Source organism: Rhopalosiphum maidis, chromosome 2, assembly GCF_003676215.2.
Source record: "Rhopalosiphum maidis isolate BTI-1 chromosome 2, ASM367621v3, whole genome shotgun sequence".
Lineage (NCBI taxonomy): Eukaryota > Metazoa > Arthropoda > Insecta > Hemiptera > Aphididae > Rhopalosiphum > Rhopalosiphum maidis.
Window position 1 is genome coordinate 24,272,849 of NC_040878.1, and position 15,134 is coordinate 24,287,982.

Sequence of the window (15,134 nt, forward strand, 5' to 3'; positions counted from 1 at the left end):
TCTGTTAGGAAAATGTTAGTTTTCACCCATTATAGTCATTATACAATGTACAAAAAAATATGCTATATGAACCATCCACCAACCAAAAGAATGTTACATTTATAAAACTATATACACTTACTAATACACCGCTAAAAAACAAATGTCTTTTCGTTTCGTTTAATTTCGTTTAAAATATACATTTTGAAATAGGTGATGCTGATTGAGTTTGATTTCTCATTGGACTAAATAATATAGTAAGTAGTATATTAATATACTAATAACAATAACATAGTGGGATGCCAGAGACTTTGTAACTTTATAGTTTATATTAAATAACTAATTCATATTTGATCAAATTTCAAGAACACAATACTCGATGGCTAAATTAAGTTCCTCTACTATGTGTATAAGACGAAACTTATGCTTAATGCCCCTCTTATAATATTTTTTCTCTGTTTATTGTCGTTGTACATGTTATCATACGACTTACGTTCATAAAATACCGTCGGTCTTGGGGATGAAATTGCGTCTCAGGGGATGATTAATTCGTTCTGACATTTCGAACAGTTATTCGTCGTCGCTGCCGTTTCTCGCAAGTTTCTCCGAGAAATGATTCATCGTTCCTCCACTTATAGTTTATCCAATTTTTATCCCGCCAAAATATTTTTATTCTCGAAGAAACCGCCTCCATCCTTACAGCTTGCAAACGATTAATGGTCAGAAGAGATGGTTTTAATTAAATTATACTGTCTAGTTATTTCTATGAAGGCAAGGATTTCTCTACATTCTGTCAAAAGTTACACTAGCTACTATATGTAACTTAACCAATATCATAGTGTTAAACGTTCCACCGTTATCGTCATTATACTAGATTAATACTCGTAAAATGTTTTATTTAATATCTGTCAATTTAAGTTGACTTTTAGTAATTAAATGTATTTTGCCTCACTTAATATATTTTTTTATATTTTATATTTACAAATATGTACATAATATTATAGTAAGTTCTTCAAAACTTATGAACAAAATCAAGAAAGTAGCAATACATTTTGGCTTTAGTCTTTACATTTAGAGTTTTTATTGTGTTACAGTTTTATTTTTAGATAATGTTGTATTAGGTATTCAAATTAATTCATTCTACAACGCATAAGCCTGTATAATTTATATAATTTTATAAGTATGTATATAATACAACCATAACCATGTATACACTTTACACTCCAAGGAATACATAATAATACATTCATATTTTTTGTACATGTATCTCATATCAATGTATTATAATAGTATTACGTCAATGATCTTATCAAATCTCGTGATAACCTAAAAATTGTTATGGTTACTGACAGATTCTTCCTGTTAGAAATATAGAATTGCAATAATTAATGATGATTAAATTAGCAAAGACGTATAATAATGATAATCTTTAAATATAAATAGTTTAATGATTATATGCATAATTGTTTTGAATTTTTTTATATAATATTTACCTACATAATAATTTAAAAAATGTTTATATTATTTAATAAACTTAAATACATTTGATACTAGATAGATATATATCCAAAATATAAATAACTTAACATTTTAATATTTTTAGTATAATAGGTATATAACAATTAGTTATTCTTTATTTTTTATATTTTTGTCTTTAAATGATTTGTGTTAAATAATAATAATTAGTCACTCTAATGTAGTGTCTGGATATAGTTCCAAGTACTTGTCCAACATGAGAGCTACATTAATCGTTTTATCTGCATTTCTAAATTGATTAGCCAAATCTCCTAGTAGTTCAGTTATTGCTACGTTTTTTAAATTTCCAAACGTTGACATAAACAAACTTAACTTCATAGGTTCTAAATTTCCCTCAATTTTCATTTTTAGTAACATATGACTATAATAAAAATAAATACATTAAAGTAACTCAACTAATCAATTTAATATTATAAATTAATATTTTACTCATTATTTATTTTCCAAAATACTTAGCCTTTATGGGTAAGTTATAAATACCAAAGTGCAACTATATTAAATTGTATTGGGTAATATTTTATGAAAGATTATTATCATTGAGATTGAATGAATTATTACGTTAATATTGAAATATTTATAAGTGTATTACGAGTTTTAACTAAGAATTTAAGATAATATATGAAAATTAACTAAATTAAATATAGTTATTATGTTAAGAAACGTAGTTAATATTGTGTAAAACTAACCCAATATCTATTTTTTGATTTTTTTTTTTTGGTTTAGTAACACCCAAAAAGTGAATTCTTTCTAGGTACAATGTTTTCATATCGACTTCAGGATCAGTTTTTATGCCCGTATAAACAGCCACTTTAACATTACAATTTGATACTCGTGATTGAGCTTTTGATATTGCCTATATTTAGCATATAATTTTTAAAAATATTTTCAAATCATACGAATTTATTTTAACTTTATTACTTTTTCAATGTGTTCATTCACAAATACATGTTGTATCCACAAACTCCTTAATGAAGTAGGATTCACTATACCATTCAATATATCAACAATATCTTCGTCTGTTAACGGATTGTTGCTCAGATCTAAATGTTCTAATCTGGTTGTTTGATTTATTCCTTGACCTAATATTTTACCAACATCACTGAAACTATACAACAATTTTAATTGCAACTTTGTATGTAATTTTTAAAATAATGCATTGTAATTCGTATTAATTAAACTCATCGTTAGAACTGTGTTATGCTTTTCAATATTCACTTATTCCAACTTAGATCCAATATTTTTAAGTTTTTCGATCTAATCATAAGGTTTTTAATTATGTTTGTACAAATTTCACCAGATATGCCATTCCATTGCAATCTTAACACTTCTAAGGATTCGTTTAAATTTCCTATAGTTTTCGTAAGAGCTGACAAAGCTTTAAGAAAACAAAAATTCTTTTATAACTAATAAGATAATATAACCATTAGGTTTAATATTATTGAATAATGTTTATCAAACCAATTTCATTATTCAAAAAATTTCCAGACAAATTTAATTTTTTTATCCTATTGTTGGACTCTAAAAAAGAAATCATGTTTTTGACATATTCACCTCTTATGTTGTTGTTACTTAGATTCAAATCCTAATAATAAATTTAATGTTTAACACTTTTATTTGTATATGAAATGCAATTAATAACCTCAATGTATGTATATTTTGGTGCATTTATTTCTAATGCTTTCAATATATTTTGAAGACAAGCACTATCCACAATATCAATAAAGCTTAGATTTATATTTCTTGGTTTTGTGATACCATATTCTTGGACACTAATTTTGTCGATAGATGAATCTGTTAAATAAAAATAAATTATACAAAGAAACTAGTACTTGAGTTATTAGTTATACTCCGTTATAATTATTCTACTTATGGTTTAATGCGAAATTGTATCTTAAAATGAATATATTATATTAAATGAGTGTTTTTTATCAATAAACATTTCAATTTATTGTTCAAAATTAAAATCAATTCAATGAAAACAATCGGACTTAAAGTATATGACAAATATTTTATAAGTATTTACCAAATTTAATATTAGCAGCGACACTAATATCATGATCTTTTAGTTTTGTAAACATGTCGTCTCCATATTCTGCTATTTCCTGATCATCATTATCTGCAATAATGGTTTTAAAACTATTGATTTGTATAATTGTATTATGAGACTCGTTCATATTAAAATTTCAATTTCAATTTCAAAATTTATTAGATTGTTTAAAATTAAGCTAACCAAAAATTACAAAATATAATAATTTAAATATCGCTATTATTGCGGTTGTTATAGATACACACCGACGTCGTCAATTATCCCTAAATCCTAATGCTTCTATATGTATATGTATTATAGATTTAAACTTAAGCAAACTTCTAAAAATTTCTTTTTGAAGAATTTAATGAATTTTTGCAATCAGCATTTAAAAATTATTAAAAAGAAAATGTATTGTAATTATATTATTGTTTTTCATTCATAATAATATTGATAACTTTATAAATAATAATAAAACAAAAAAGGAAATATTGTATATCTTGACCATAACGGGTAATATCTCACATGGTGATTATCATAATTTTTACGATCAAAATAACTGGCAGGGGTAGTAGAACTCAATAGTGTAGTATTCAGTATTGTAGTATTGGAGGACACTCGGGAATTGTTGTCGCCAAATTACGTTTGAGTGATACTCAAACCTCGGCTAACACTACTGGGTAAAAAGAGGAAAAAACAATTGAACATGAACAATTTTTATTTTTATTTTTTTAGTTATTTGCAAAACTTTTTTGCGGTCGGTATTTAAAACTCTCATAAAATCTTTTAATATATCCAGATTAAATTTATATTTATTTTAATTTATAAAAAAACCATATAATATTTATATAATATTTTTTTATTATATAATATATATATATATAGATTATTTAGTATTTATAAATAATGTATATTTTAAGTAATAATTTTCTTGTTAAGGCTGTAGGCTGAATTTTTTCAAACATTGTAAAATCTATTATTTATAACTCAAATGGGTGAAAACTTAATAGATACTATAAATAGTATTCTAATGAAATAATCTAATAAAATAATTTCCAACAATCCATTTTAACATTACATTAATATCTTATGAAATGATGCCACCATTAAAAAATAAATACATGATAGTATACGGTATACCTCATTCGACAAACTAAGTCATATACTCGTAGTTCAAAATTAATAATATTAATGCCCTTTCCTGCGTATAATAATTAATTTCCAAAAAGAGTATTAGGTACCTACTACAGTGAAGCTCGGAGTAGGTTTAATCGAAATATGTCCGATTTGTCAAAATTGTATTTTTGATGGATTATGATTTATAAAATCCCCCATCGCTCTTTTTTAATTCCATGTAACATCATATAGGTACAACAAAAAAGTTTTAATACTATATAATATTTATTATTTTACACCGCACCTGTGGTTTTTCTATTTTATTGATATTACGGATGTACGGTACCTGCGAAATATATCGTACCAACATTTCATATACATTGTTGATTAATAATTGGAAATTGAAACAATGTGATGGGTTCTGTACAGTTATGAGATAATTCATTGATGATATTATGCTTCACTTGGTACTTTAGTTGCAGTGACGTAAGGCGTCCTTCAACGTGATAAACTCGGTTTGATCGACCTTGCGTAATCGTTTGAACTGGTTTATCTACCTGTTTATATTTTTTTTTCGTATGTTTTATTATTGTGAGTATTTACAATTATTTTGTCCCGTATAATGAATGTTATCGTTTATAATTAACCTATGCAAAATATGATTAATTCAATCGAGGACATTGAATTTAAATACAAGAACATCATAGTATTTATTTTTTACTACGATTATTTATTGGCCAAGTTTAACAATGTTGTATTTTGGCTGAGCGTAATTCAGAAATTTGATGTCACATATTTATACTCTAAATAAAACATAAGCTCTGCATTTTTACACAACTGCAGTTGTACCTATATTAGTAAGTAAACACTTTAAAAAAATTTAGTGTGGAATGTGGAAATAAAATGAAATTAGATTTATTTTATAACAATGTATATTAAATAAATGTTTAATTATAACAAAAAATAAGCTCAATACGTGTTACACTCTAATACAAATGGCAGTAAAGATAAAATCGATTTAGCATGAGCCAGATGAGTCAGTAAATAAAATAAAATTACTTTCGTCGCCAAATCATTCAATTAGTTGAGTTGCAGTTACGATTTTGCTGACAAAAGTAGACGGCATTTTTCTATTGTCACATTTTCAACATATACCTACAAGACATAATCAAAAAAAATTAACTAACTTATAGTTCCCGTTTATTATAATTTACATTTGCTTAATAATATTAATTTTAATTTTAATATATATTTTGTATTAACAAATGTGAAAACCCCAGAAAAAAAGGACTGAATACATTTTATTTAAAATTTCTAAGATTTTGCATTTTTTATACTCTAATTAGATAATACTTATTTTAGATTTTTTTTAAAAATTGTTTCTTCTAAACTTCGAACATCTATTACTCATATTATTTAATTTGTTGTAACATTTATTTATGAATCGTATTTTTATAATAAATATGTATTCAAAAATTATGAAAAAAAAATTAAACATACAAATACAATATAATTAGGTATAATGACATATATCTTTCATTAATTAATTATATGGTATTATAATATAATCTATATTCATTTATTTATACTATTATGATAATTATATATTGTAAATTAGTAAACATTTAATTATATACTTCGAAATTGCGTATACATCTCGAATCTACTTAAATGTTAACTATAATTAACACGTTATTAGGTACCTATACTCATACTTGTATAAACTATATTTAAGTGCAATTTTTAGAAATACAATTAAATAAATATTTCTATGAAAAGTAAACATTTAAGTCTATAAGTTAAAAAGTATTAAAAATGAATCAATAAAATAATTTTGACATTTTTTCAAAAACATATTTATATGACCTTAAAATTGAATTTTATACTTAAATTATTTTAAACGCACCATTTTATACTTTCATAGATATAGATATCAGATATTAGATAGTTTTACTTTTATCGCTTGCATGTGAACATTTATATTGTGTAGTCATTACCTACCTAATTACATTGGTCTGTTTTATTAGCATAATTTTACCATAAATTATGATTGCGTCACATGATTTGTAACTGATACCATTTATTCGTTTAAAATAATTTAATTATTTCTACTCACATTTAAATCTTTGCTTGTGATTTTTATCTAAGAATTTCCCCATTACATTAGCACCTATTACTTCTAAACTGCAACTATTAAGATTTAGGTACTTTAAAATATAATTTATTTTATCAAAAATTTCCCTACATGAATTTGTCTATTTTTCATTAAAAAACTATTGATCATCTTATTTTTTTATTTTAAGAATGAACAATAATTTTACTTCTCAGTTTTTAATAAACTTTCTTTCTAATCTTTATTAAATTCTCTATTCAAAATATTTAATAAATTAAATTTCTGTAAATAACCTATATTGGATAAGAAATATACTTAATGCAATTAACATTCACGTCGATTGCCATCATCTCTTGTACCATTTATCGTTAAGAAGATTTAGGTGTTGACTTTAATTCGAACAAAAATGTCGTGAAGGTGTAGCCTATGTTGAATATTTTAGTTGAATGTTTATTAAAAGCATGTATGTCCTAGGTATATACAAATAGATGAATTCCAAAGTCCAGATAGTAATTTTAATTATAAAAAATTAAATTTATGATTTATTACTTAATTATAATTAAACAAAGAATATTATAATTTTCGTCAACTAGATAACAAGTTTATCGATCATACTGCAAAATGGTTTGTACGTATAAATAAATAGGTCATAGTATAATACATTTTCTTTCTTACTCTAATTTTAGTTTTATAAACACTTAATTATTTTTAGTTCTATATATAGGTATATTATATAGGTAGTGCTGTACAGCTACTGCAGTTTTTTAAAGACATTTTCCAATATTTATTTTTATAGATCTACAAATTAATCACATTAGTAAGTAACTTAAGGTTTTTTAAGTAATCATTTGATTACGATGACGCATTATTTCTTTAAAATTATATATATGACAACACCTTTTTAGGTACCTACTCTAGTAAACTTATTCAAGTGGCCAATTCGCAGATAGAGAACTTCTTCGTAACGTATAATATGATTTATTTAGATATTCTAGATTCATAGAATGATTTGTATGTATTGTGTAAAATTGTTGACATCATCAAATGATACAAAACATAATATAATATATAATGTATTATTATTATTTGAGTCTATAATCGTAGAAATTATATTAAATTATTGTTATTGTTTTACTATAATTAATTATTAGTTTTTTAATTATAAATTAATGTATTTCAAAAACAACTGAAAGTCACAAGCATCTATCTATTTATCAAAATTTCGTTCTCTGTGATTTAATAAAGTAATTCATTATATAAATAGAACCTATTATATTTAAATACCATAACTGTCTGCCCGTATGTCTATATAGATAATAAATGAAACAAAATTTGTTATAAAACGTCGAAAATTTGGAGCGAATCATGAAATCAAAAATACTTAGACTATTTACGAATATCCTTCAGTCTACGTTCATTTTATTTTATTTTTTTAAAATTCACAATACAACATTATATTTATCTTAAAATTGTTTGATTGCAGTTTCTTCAGATAAGCCGGTTTCGACCACGACCAGACGGCCAATACCTCATGTCGAATGTACACTACGACAGCATACTTGCGGCAATGGTAAATGCGTGCCACTAGCGTGGATGTGCGACGGCGATGACGATTGTGGCGATAACACTGACGAGCTACCCGATTTGTGTAAAACAGGTAAGTAGTAAATACTGACGCAAAACTAAATAAAATAACATTGTTAATCGTAAAGACATTTGACCTTCTGTGTGGTAGTCAGAGTTTTTAATTTAAACATATACAATACTAAAATAATACGATATAAGCTCAAGTTCATAGGCCAAATCATTGTACTTTGTGATAAGAAAATAAATAAATAATGCAGAGACGCGAATTATATACCTATTATGTATACCTATTACCTACTGCATCACTTTGTTTACGTTTATGACTATTGACTGCGTATATAGCTTTCTCGTATCCAAAATGTGAATGTTACAGTGTTGCACTTAAATTTGATAATAATTATGCACATTCCACGTTAATTTCATACATGCAATCTTAGGTATTACTTTCTAACAGACATTATAAACTGATCTGGTTGTATAACGACCATCAAAACGGCCTACGATGCTTACTGTAGCTGTCTTATATTGGGGAGTCTTAGCACCCTTTGCTTGTTACACACGACTTATTTACTTCAGCCATACACGCATAGCTAAGATTAGTATAATATATTGTACGAGTATTGTATACGTTTTAACTTTAAATACGACTATAATTATTATTTCAATAGGTGGGAAAGGAATTTAAAAACTTCGTTAAGTCATATAGGCGTATTCTAGTTTTTCATTAAACGATTGATAAACGACTATCATTCATATGTTACGAGAAATTGCGACTAGTGTGTTGGTTTATGGTTATAGGTATATCTCTTATCAAAATTAACTGTCTGTAAAAAATAATCGAACGAATCATAATAATCATCGAAAGAAGTTATACTTACTTACGTTATTGCATTGTGCGCGGGTACAAACGATCCTTAAACAAAAATTCAAATTTTTAAAAACCCCTTTTAAACTGATCTTACCTATAGAGTATAGATCTTTGTGAGAGTCTTGGATGATGAGTTGTTTATGTGCCTATTATAACATATATTCGACATTTCCAACAAAAAATACATATTTTGTAAATTTCTCGACGTTTCCCGACGTCCCGGTTACCGACGTACGATAATCTTAATAATAATATTATATACTTTTTACCTGCAATTAAATCTATGATGATGATGATGATACGTATTAAACCGATTACCGTTCGCGAGCGCCGCCGCGGTACAGGTGTGTTTTATTATTATTGTTTATTAGTTATTACTTATTATATTATATACTGCTATTATGTTATATTATTATTGTACATCAACAATGCGACACAGCCGCTGCCGCGACGGCGTACGACGACCCAAAACCGGCAACGATGACGACGGCGCTACGCACGTGATCGCTGATTGGTCAGCAATGGGTCATGTGATATGGCGTGATGTTGAATCGGCCACGCGTATGTGTGCGTACGAGTATGACGGCGGCAACGACAATGTAGTTTGTGCGTACGTATACAAAACTCGCGTTACCGGCGGCAGCTGCTGCCAGGAGATATTTATACGGACCTACTCTGTGTCTCTGTTTAGCAATAATTTAAATGAAAATAATACAATTAATATTGTATATTATAATATAATTTATTTTATCATACCCACTGCACAGAAATCTAACGAAAATAATATATTTTTTTTTCATATAAAACATGATACACTGATCCGTTGTACAGACTACAGAGCGTTGCCCAAAGTAATCGTTATATTATAATGAATATTACTATAATTTTGCTCGGCCCCACCGCCTAATCACCCCATCTCACGAGGGTTACAAACATTTGGAAGATTATTCTACTATTAATTAAAAGAAATGGATAGGTTTTTGTAAATCACTCCGTATGCACGTCAGTCCACATAGTTTTTTATACAATAATATTATTATAACATGTATTATTATCATATTATGTTTATTTATCAATTTTTACACAGCTGGGCTCTAGCAATTATGACTACTAAATCTTATATTACAATATAGTTTGAGGTACTTATCTGGTCGAGGTCGCGTCATCATCATCGTCCCAACACTCATCGGAAACGATTCGACCAGTACCCCCGAAACCTTTAATAGAATCTAATCGATAATAAATTGATAATATTTAATCTAATTATATTTATAACAACATAACAGTGATTTATTATTGTTTTTTTCATCCGCTCTATTTATTATAAAATTTAGTATGTAGTAGGTACCAATAAAATATGTACGTACCAAGACGGACTTCCGTGTTTAAGGTAAGGTAAGGTGAGAAATTAGGTACACCTTCAACTTCTCATAAATTATATTATTATTATTATTTATGGTATTAATAATTAATCAAGTAATTTGATTTTTGGTTTTTTTTATTTCTATACCGCAGATAAGGTGAACCAATATTCCCTGACCAGTTATAGACTATAGTACCTATATTACTGTTTTAATAATATTGTATCTGTAGGTATACGTAAATATTATACTAACTTTAGTTATTAGGTACATGTTTTTGAACAAATTTGGCGGTCTTAAAAAATTCCAAACGAGAAATATAAGTTAAACGTCCGGTAAAATATTATGTACACTACAATATAATGTACAACTAAATGAAATATCAACAGTGGTTTTGAACATAAGTAATCAATTTTATTTTAAATTGTACAATCTAATAATGGAAATGTTAGTAGTAAACGACCTTGAATTCAAAGCAAAGTCAAGTCGAGTATTTCCCTTATAACGTGTTTTGAAAAAAAATAACCGTCGTAAGTAATAAACTAATAAAAAAAAAATTATTAAATTATAATAAAAAATATATGGTTATAGATATTTTTATACAATATACCTATATATAAATATTTAAATCAAATTATTATATTGTCATAATTTTCATCTGGTTGTGTTTTTCAATTACTTACATTATTTTCATTCTATTCCGCATATACACTTATAAATTATTTGATAATTGCGTTGTTTGGATCTTGATGATCCAAAATTACCTACATAAATTACTTACACATTATAATGTTTTATACTTTAATCGTTGTCGTTAGAAATTTAAAAATGTAATTATCATTATAAAATTATTATATAATCAGCGTCAACAGCAAATAAATTGCATTCCGAAAAATATTACATTAATATGAATATTTATCATACTATCTTACCACTTTTCCATCAGTTTACAGTTTTTTCCTACTACAAGTTCAAATTATGTGCTATTGTGTTGCCAATTACTTATTAGTCTCTACTCTGACTACTCGATCGATATCGATGTAATAATATTATATGAATATCAATATTTTTACTATTGATAGCTATATCTATCAAAATTATCCATTTAATCTATCGTAAAATAATATGTAAGACGTAAATCTTTTAAATAATGTTCCTAAAAATATCAAATATTGTCTTTTTAATACATTTTTCTTGTTCTCGAGATGAGATTATTGACCGAAGTTAATTGGTATTTGGTACATAATATCATTAATTTTATATTATTATGATGTATAATCAATGATAATATGAATAATGACTTATATAATAAAAATAACTCACAGGGATAAGAATAAAATCTCGTCAATTCACGATTGACTATTCATTTATTTTTGTACGTATTATCTTCAAGAAATCAAATAATGTGAAAAGGTGTGGGTTTAATGAGGCATTCCTTCTATAACGAGAAGATCTGACGCCTCTAGTTTTCCGCTGATGAATAATTAAATCCTCTGTAGTGCGGACCCATGTACGTGTGAAATTGTTTGGCTATTAACGACGTGTTAATCCGTGTGTCTAATTGCTTAACACCCTTTACTTTGTATTTATGCCGTAGACATCTGTCTCGTTTTGACATTTTGAAAATGATTATGCGATAGTTATATCATAATAGTATATGAAATCGAAGTTTTCTGCAAACTATAAACACATTTTAACATTATAAACTTTAATTAAAATATTAAATACGTGTCACTAATCGTTTTTACTTTATTTAACCGGACACGTATGCGAGCGTTCACTATGTTTGATATGTATCTACACATTATGATAACAATAATTCCGTATATCTCAAACCAAAGTAACACAATATTATTATTTCAAAAATATTGTTATCTTGTTGAACATACAATAAAGTTATAAAGATTTGTTTTAAAATGTATACTATTCCGTGGTTCCTAACACTTTTTATCCACGGATGACTAAATTATGCTTAAAGTGTAGTAGGTATATACTATATTATTAGAACGTATTTCTTTTATTCACATAATTTTTGCATTGGAATATCAAGTTCACCAGAATTTAATTTATGTAACTTAAAATTCTTTAATTTTAAATTTTTCTTACGTTTACTTTCTTGAAAACACTTAATTAAATCCCAGCAATTTTACTGCGCTTAAATTGTACTTTATATTTTTTCATTAGTTTATTCTTAAATAACTACTAATTTATTTATTAATTTGTTCTTTAATTATGTCTAATTATTTTATCTTATTATATGACCATAAATCAAATTAGATAATTTTACGAAACTCCGAATATTAATGTCTAATATTATAGTATAATATTATTGTTTATCATACAATATACATTTCTTGTTTAACTTAATATAGGAATAAAAAGTTTTAGCATTCAAAATCCTTTGAATTTTAAATTTAAATATCTAATAAGGACTTAACAATATATGAAAAGTTTTTTTTTGTTTTAAATTAATATTTATATAATTTAAAATGAACAACTATATAATATACTTTTTTCCATACATTAGCATATCATATTCATTATTTCTTTGATGGTTTTGACTTATGTAACTGGTTGTTGACATGTAATTTATAAAACTGCGAGATTCACATATTTTTTTATTTTTATCCAAAATATAAATCGAAGTGCTAAAAATGTATTTGTAAGTTGCATTTGCAAGACTTTTTTGAATATCTATATGGTAAAAGTTGAGTTTTGAATTATTAGTTTTCTGAAAAAGTTTAGAATACGTCATCGGTATGTATACATAAATATATTCTATATATTGTCTTAAAACGTTTTATTTTTATATCTTCTATAACGTAAGGATCTTACATAGACATATGGTGTATATATTTTTTTATTCGAAATTTAAATATTTTTGTATCGGCTGGGCACGAACGTTTACCCAGTGCGGCACTTAAATGGCTACAATTTAAAAATATTCCGAATCCCCATTGATCGTTGATATTGGCGTCCATTCAAAAGGGTCGACTAGCCATCGGATTATATTATATTATATTTTGTAGTCATAAAGGCCCCTCGAAGTAACTAGTGGAAAGAAGTACCTCTCGATTCACAATGATATAATCGTTTGTAATCGTATACAACCTAGTCAATATGACAACACTTTACGTTAAATTAAATTTATATGTATTATAAATGTTGGTACTTTATTTCTGCTAGTTCTATAAAAAACAACAATTTCCTTTTTTGTTTTGTTTTGTTTTGTTTCTCACCAACCCTGGTTCTTAGAACAATTAAACCACAATTTATGACTTTTTCGGTACCTATTGTTAGAATATATATATATATATATATATATATATATGTTGTTTTTTAGTACCTACCTATACATAAAAAAGAGACCGATTTATATCTTCAGGGAGGTTAAAAAATAAATAAAAAGGAATAAAGAAATGTTTATTTAACCGCATATATTTCATGTCTAATCCCACGTTGGGCAGCCGATAAACGTATTCATTCTTTTTAGCATAATATGCAGACAGTTTTTTATCTGTTTTGTCGAGGCTTTGCTATATATTTTACTGACGCAATCTCGATAAGTACAAATAAACAAGGTGATTTTTGAACGAAGTGTTCACGGATCTTATGGTAATTGTATGCCTATCTTTTAGCGCCTATATAGGTAAATGGATACATATAAAATCGATAAAATATAATTAATACCTTGTCAAATATTTGATGTCTCGCGTGTGTATTTTATAATTATAAGCTGAGCTGGATGAAAATTTTCAAACTATTTTATGTTGAATAATAAATATTATATATTATTATGTTTATACTTATATATGTATGTATAGTAATATTGTTTTAATAATTTAATTTATATAATAATAATATGTTAATATGTTACTGTAGATTGGCATAATTGTTTTATGCTTGTTTAAAATGTTTATCTAAATAAATAATGTATATACAGTTAAATCTCTTAATGAAACTTCTATAAGTGGACTTTTCAACTTGTTTGGTCAGTAAAATAAAATATAACATGTGATTTCTATAAAATAGGTACATCATCATATGGTCTCGTGGATGTGACAAAATGGGTTTCGATTATTTTCAGAAAAAAAACTATTTGTTCAACAATTGGTTTTAGATTTACAATAATAATATTGATACATTATATATAAATACATTTCAAAATTGTAGCGGGTATTTTAAAATATGAAATCAATAATAATAAGGTATATTACATTAGTTACTCTTTATAATTTAAAATAAAGATTTTCTAAAAAAAAATAAAAAATATTAAATAATAAACAGATTTTTGTTCTGCTCATAATTTAAAAAATTAAAACTATTTCATATTATATATTGCAGTACCTATATCCTATAGTCTATATACAATACATATATATATATATATATATATATTATCATCCTGTAATTATGTCACTGTAATTCAAGGACATATATCTAAGTGACGATGGTTAATAATACATACAGTTAACAAATTATACGAATAGAAGTTGCTATTTTCTACTCAATAGGTCAAAGACAACATACAACAGTAATTTAGCATTA

General features: G+C 25.8%; 1 protein-coding gene across 4 annotated transcripts in view; it reads left to right on the forward strand.

Annotated features, from left to right (window-relative positions):
* The window catches only part of LOC113552275 (low-density lipoprotein receptor-like), a 77,464-nt gene that overhangs the window by 8,882 nt on the left and 53,448 nt on the right, over positions 1 to 15,134 (forward strand). For all 4 annotated transcript variants that reach the window (XR_003405169.1, XM_026955074.1, XM_026955072.1 and 1 more), the window contains exon 2: positions 8,254 to 8,427. Coding sequence is in view for 3 of the 4 variants with exons in the window: in XM_026955074.1 (XP_026810875.1) it covers positions 8,254 to 8,427 (174 nt within the window). In the remaining variant the exon portion in view is untranslated. The remainder of the gene's footprint in view (positions 1 to 8,253; positions 8,428 to 15,134) is intronic.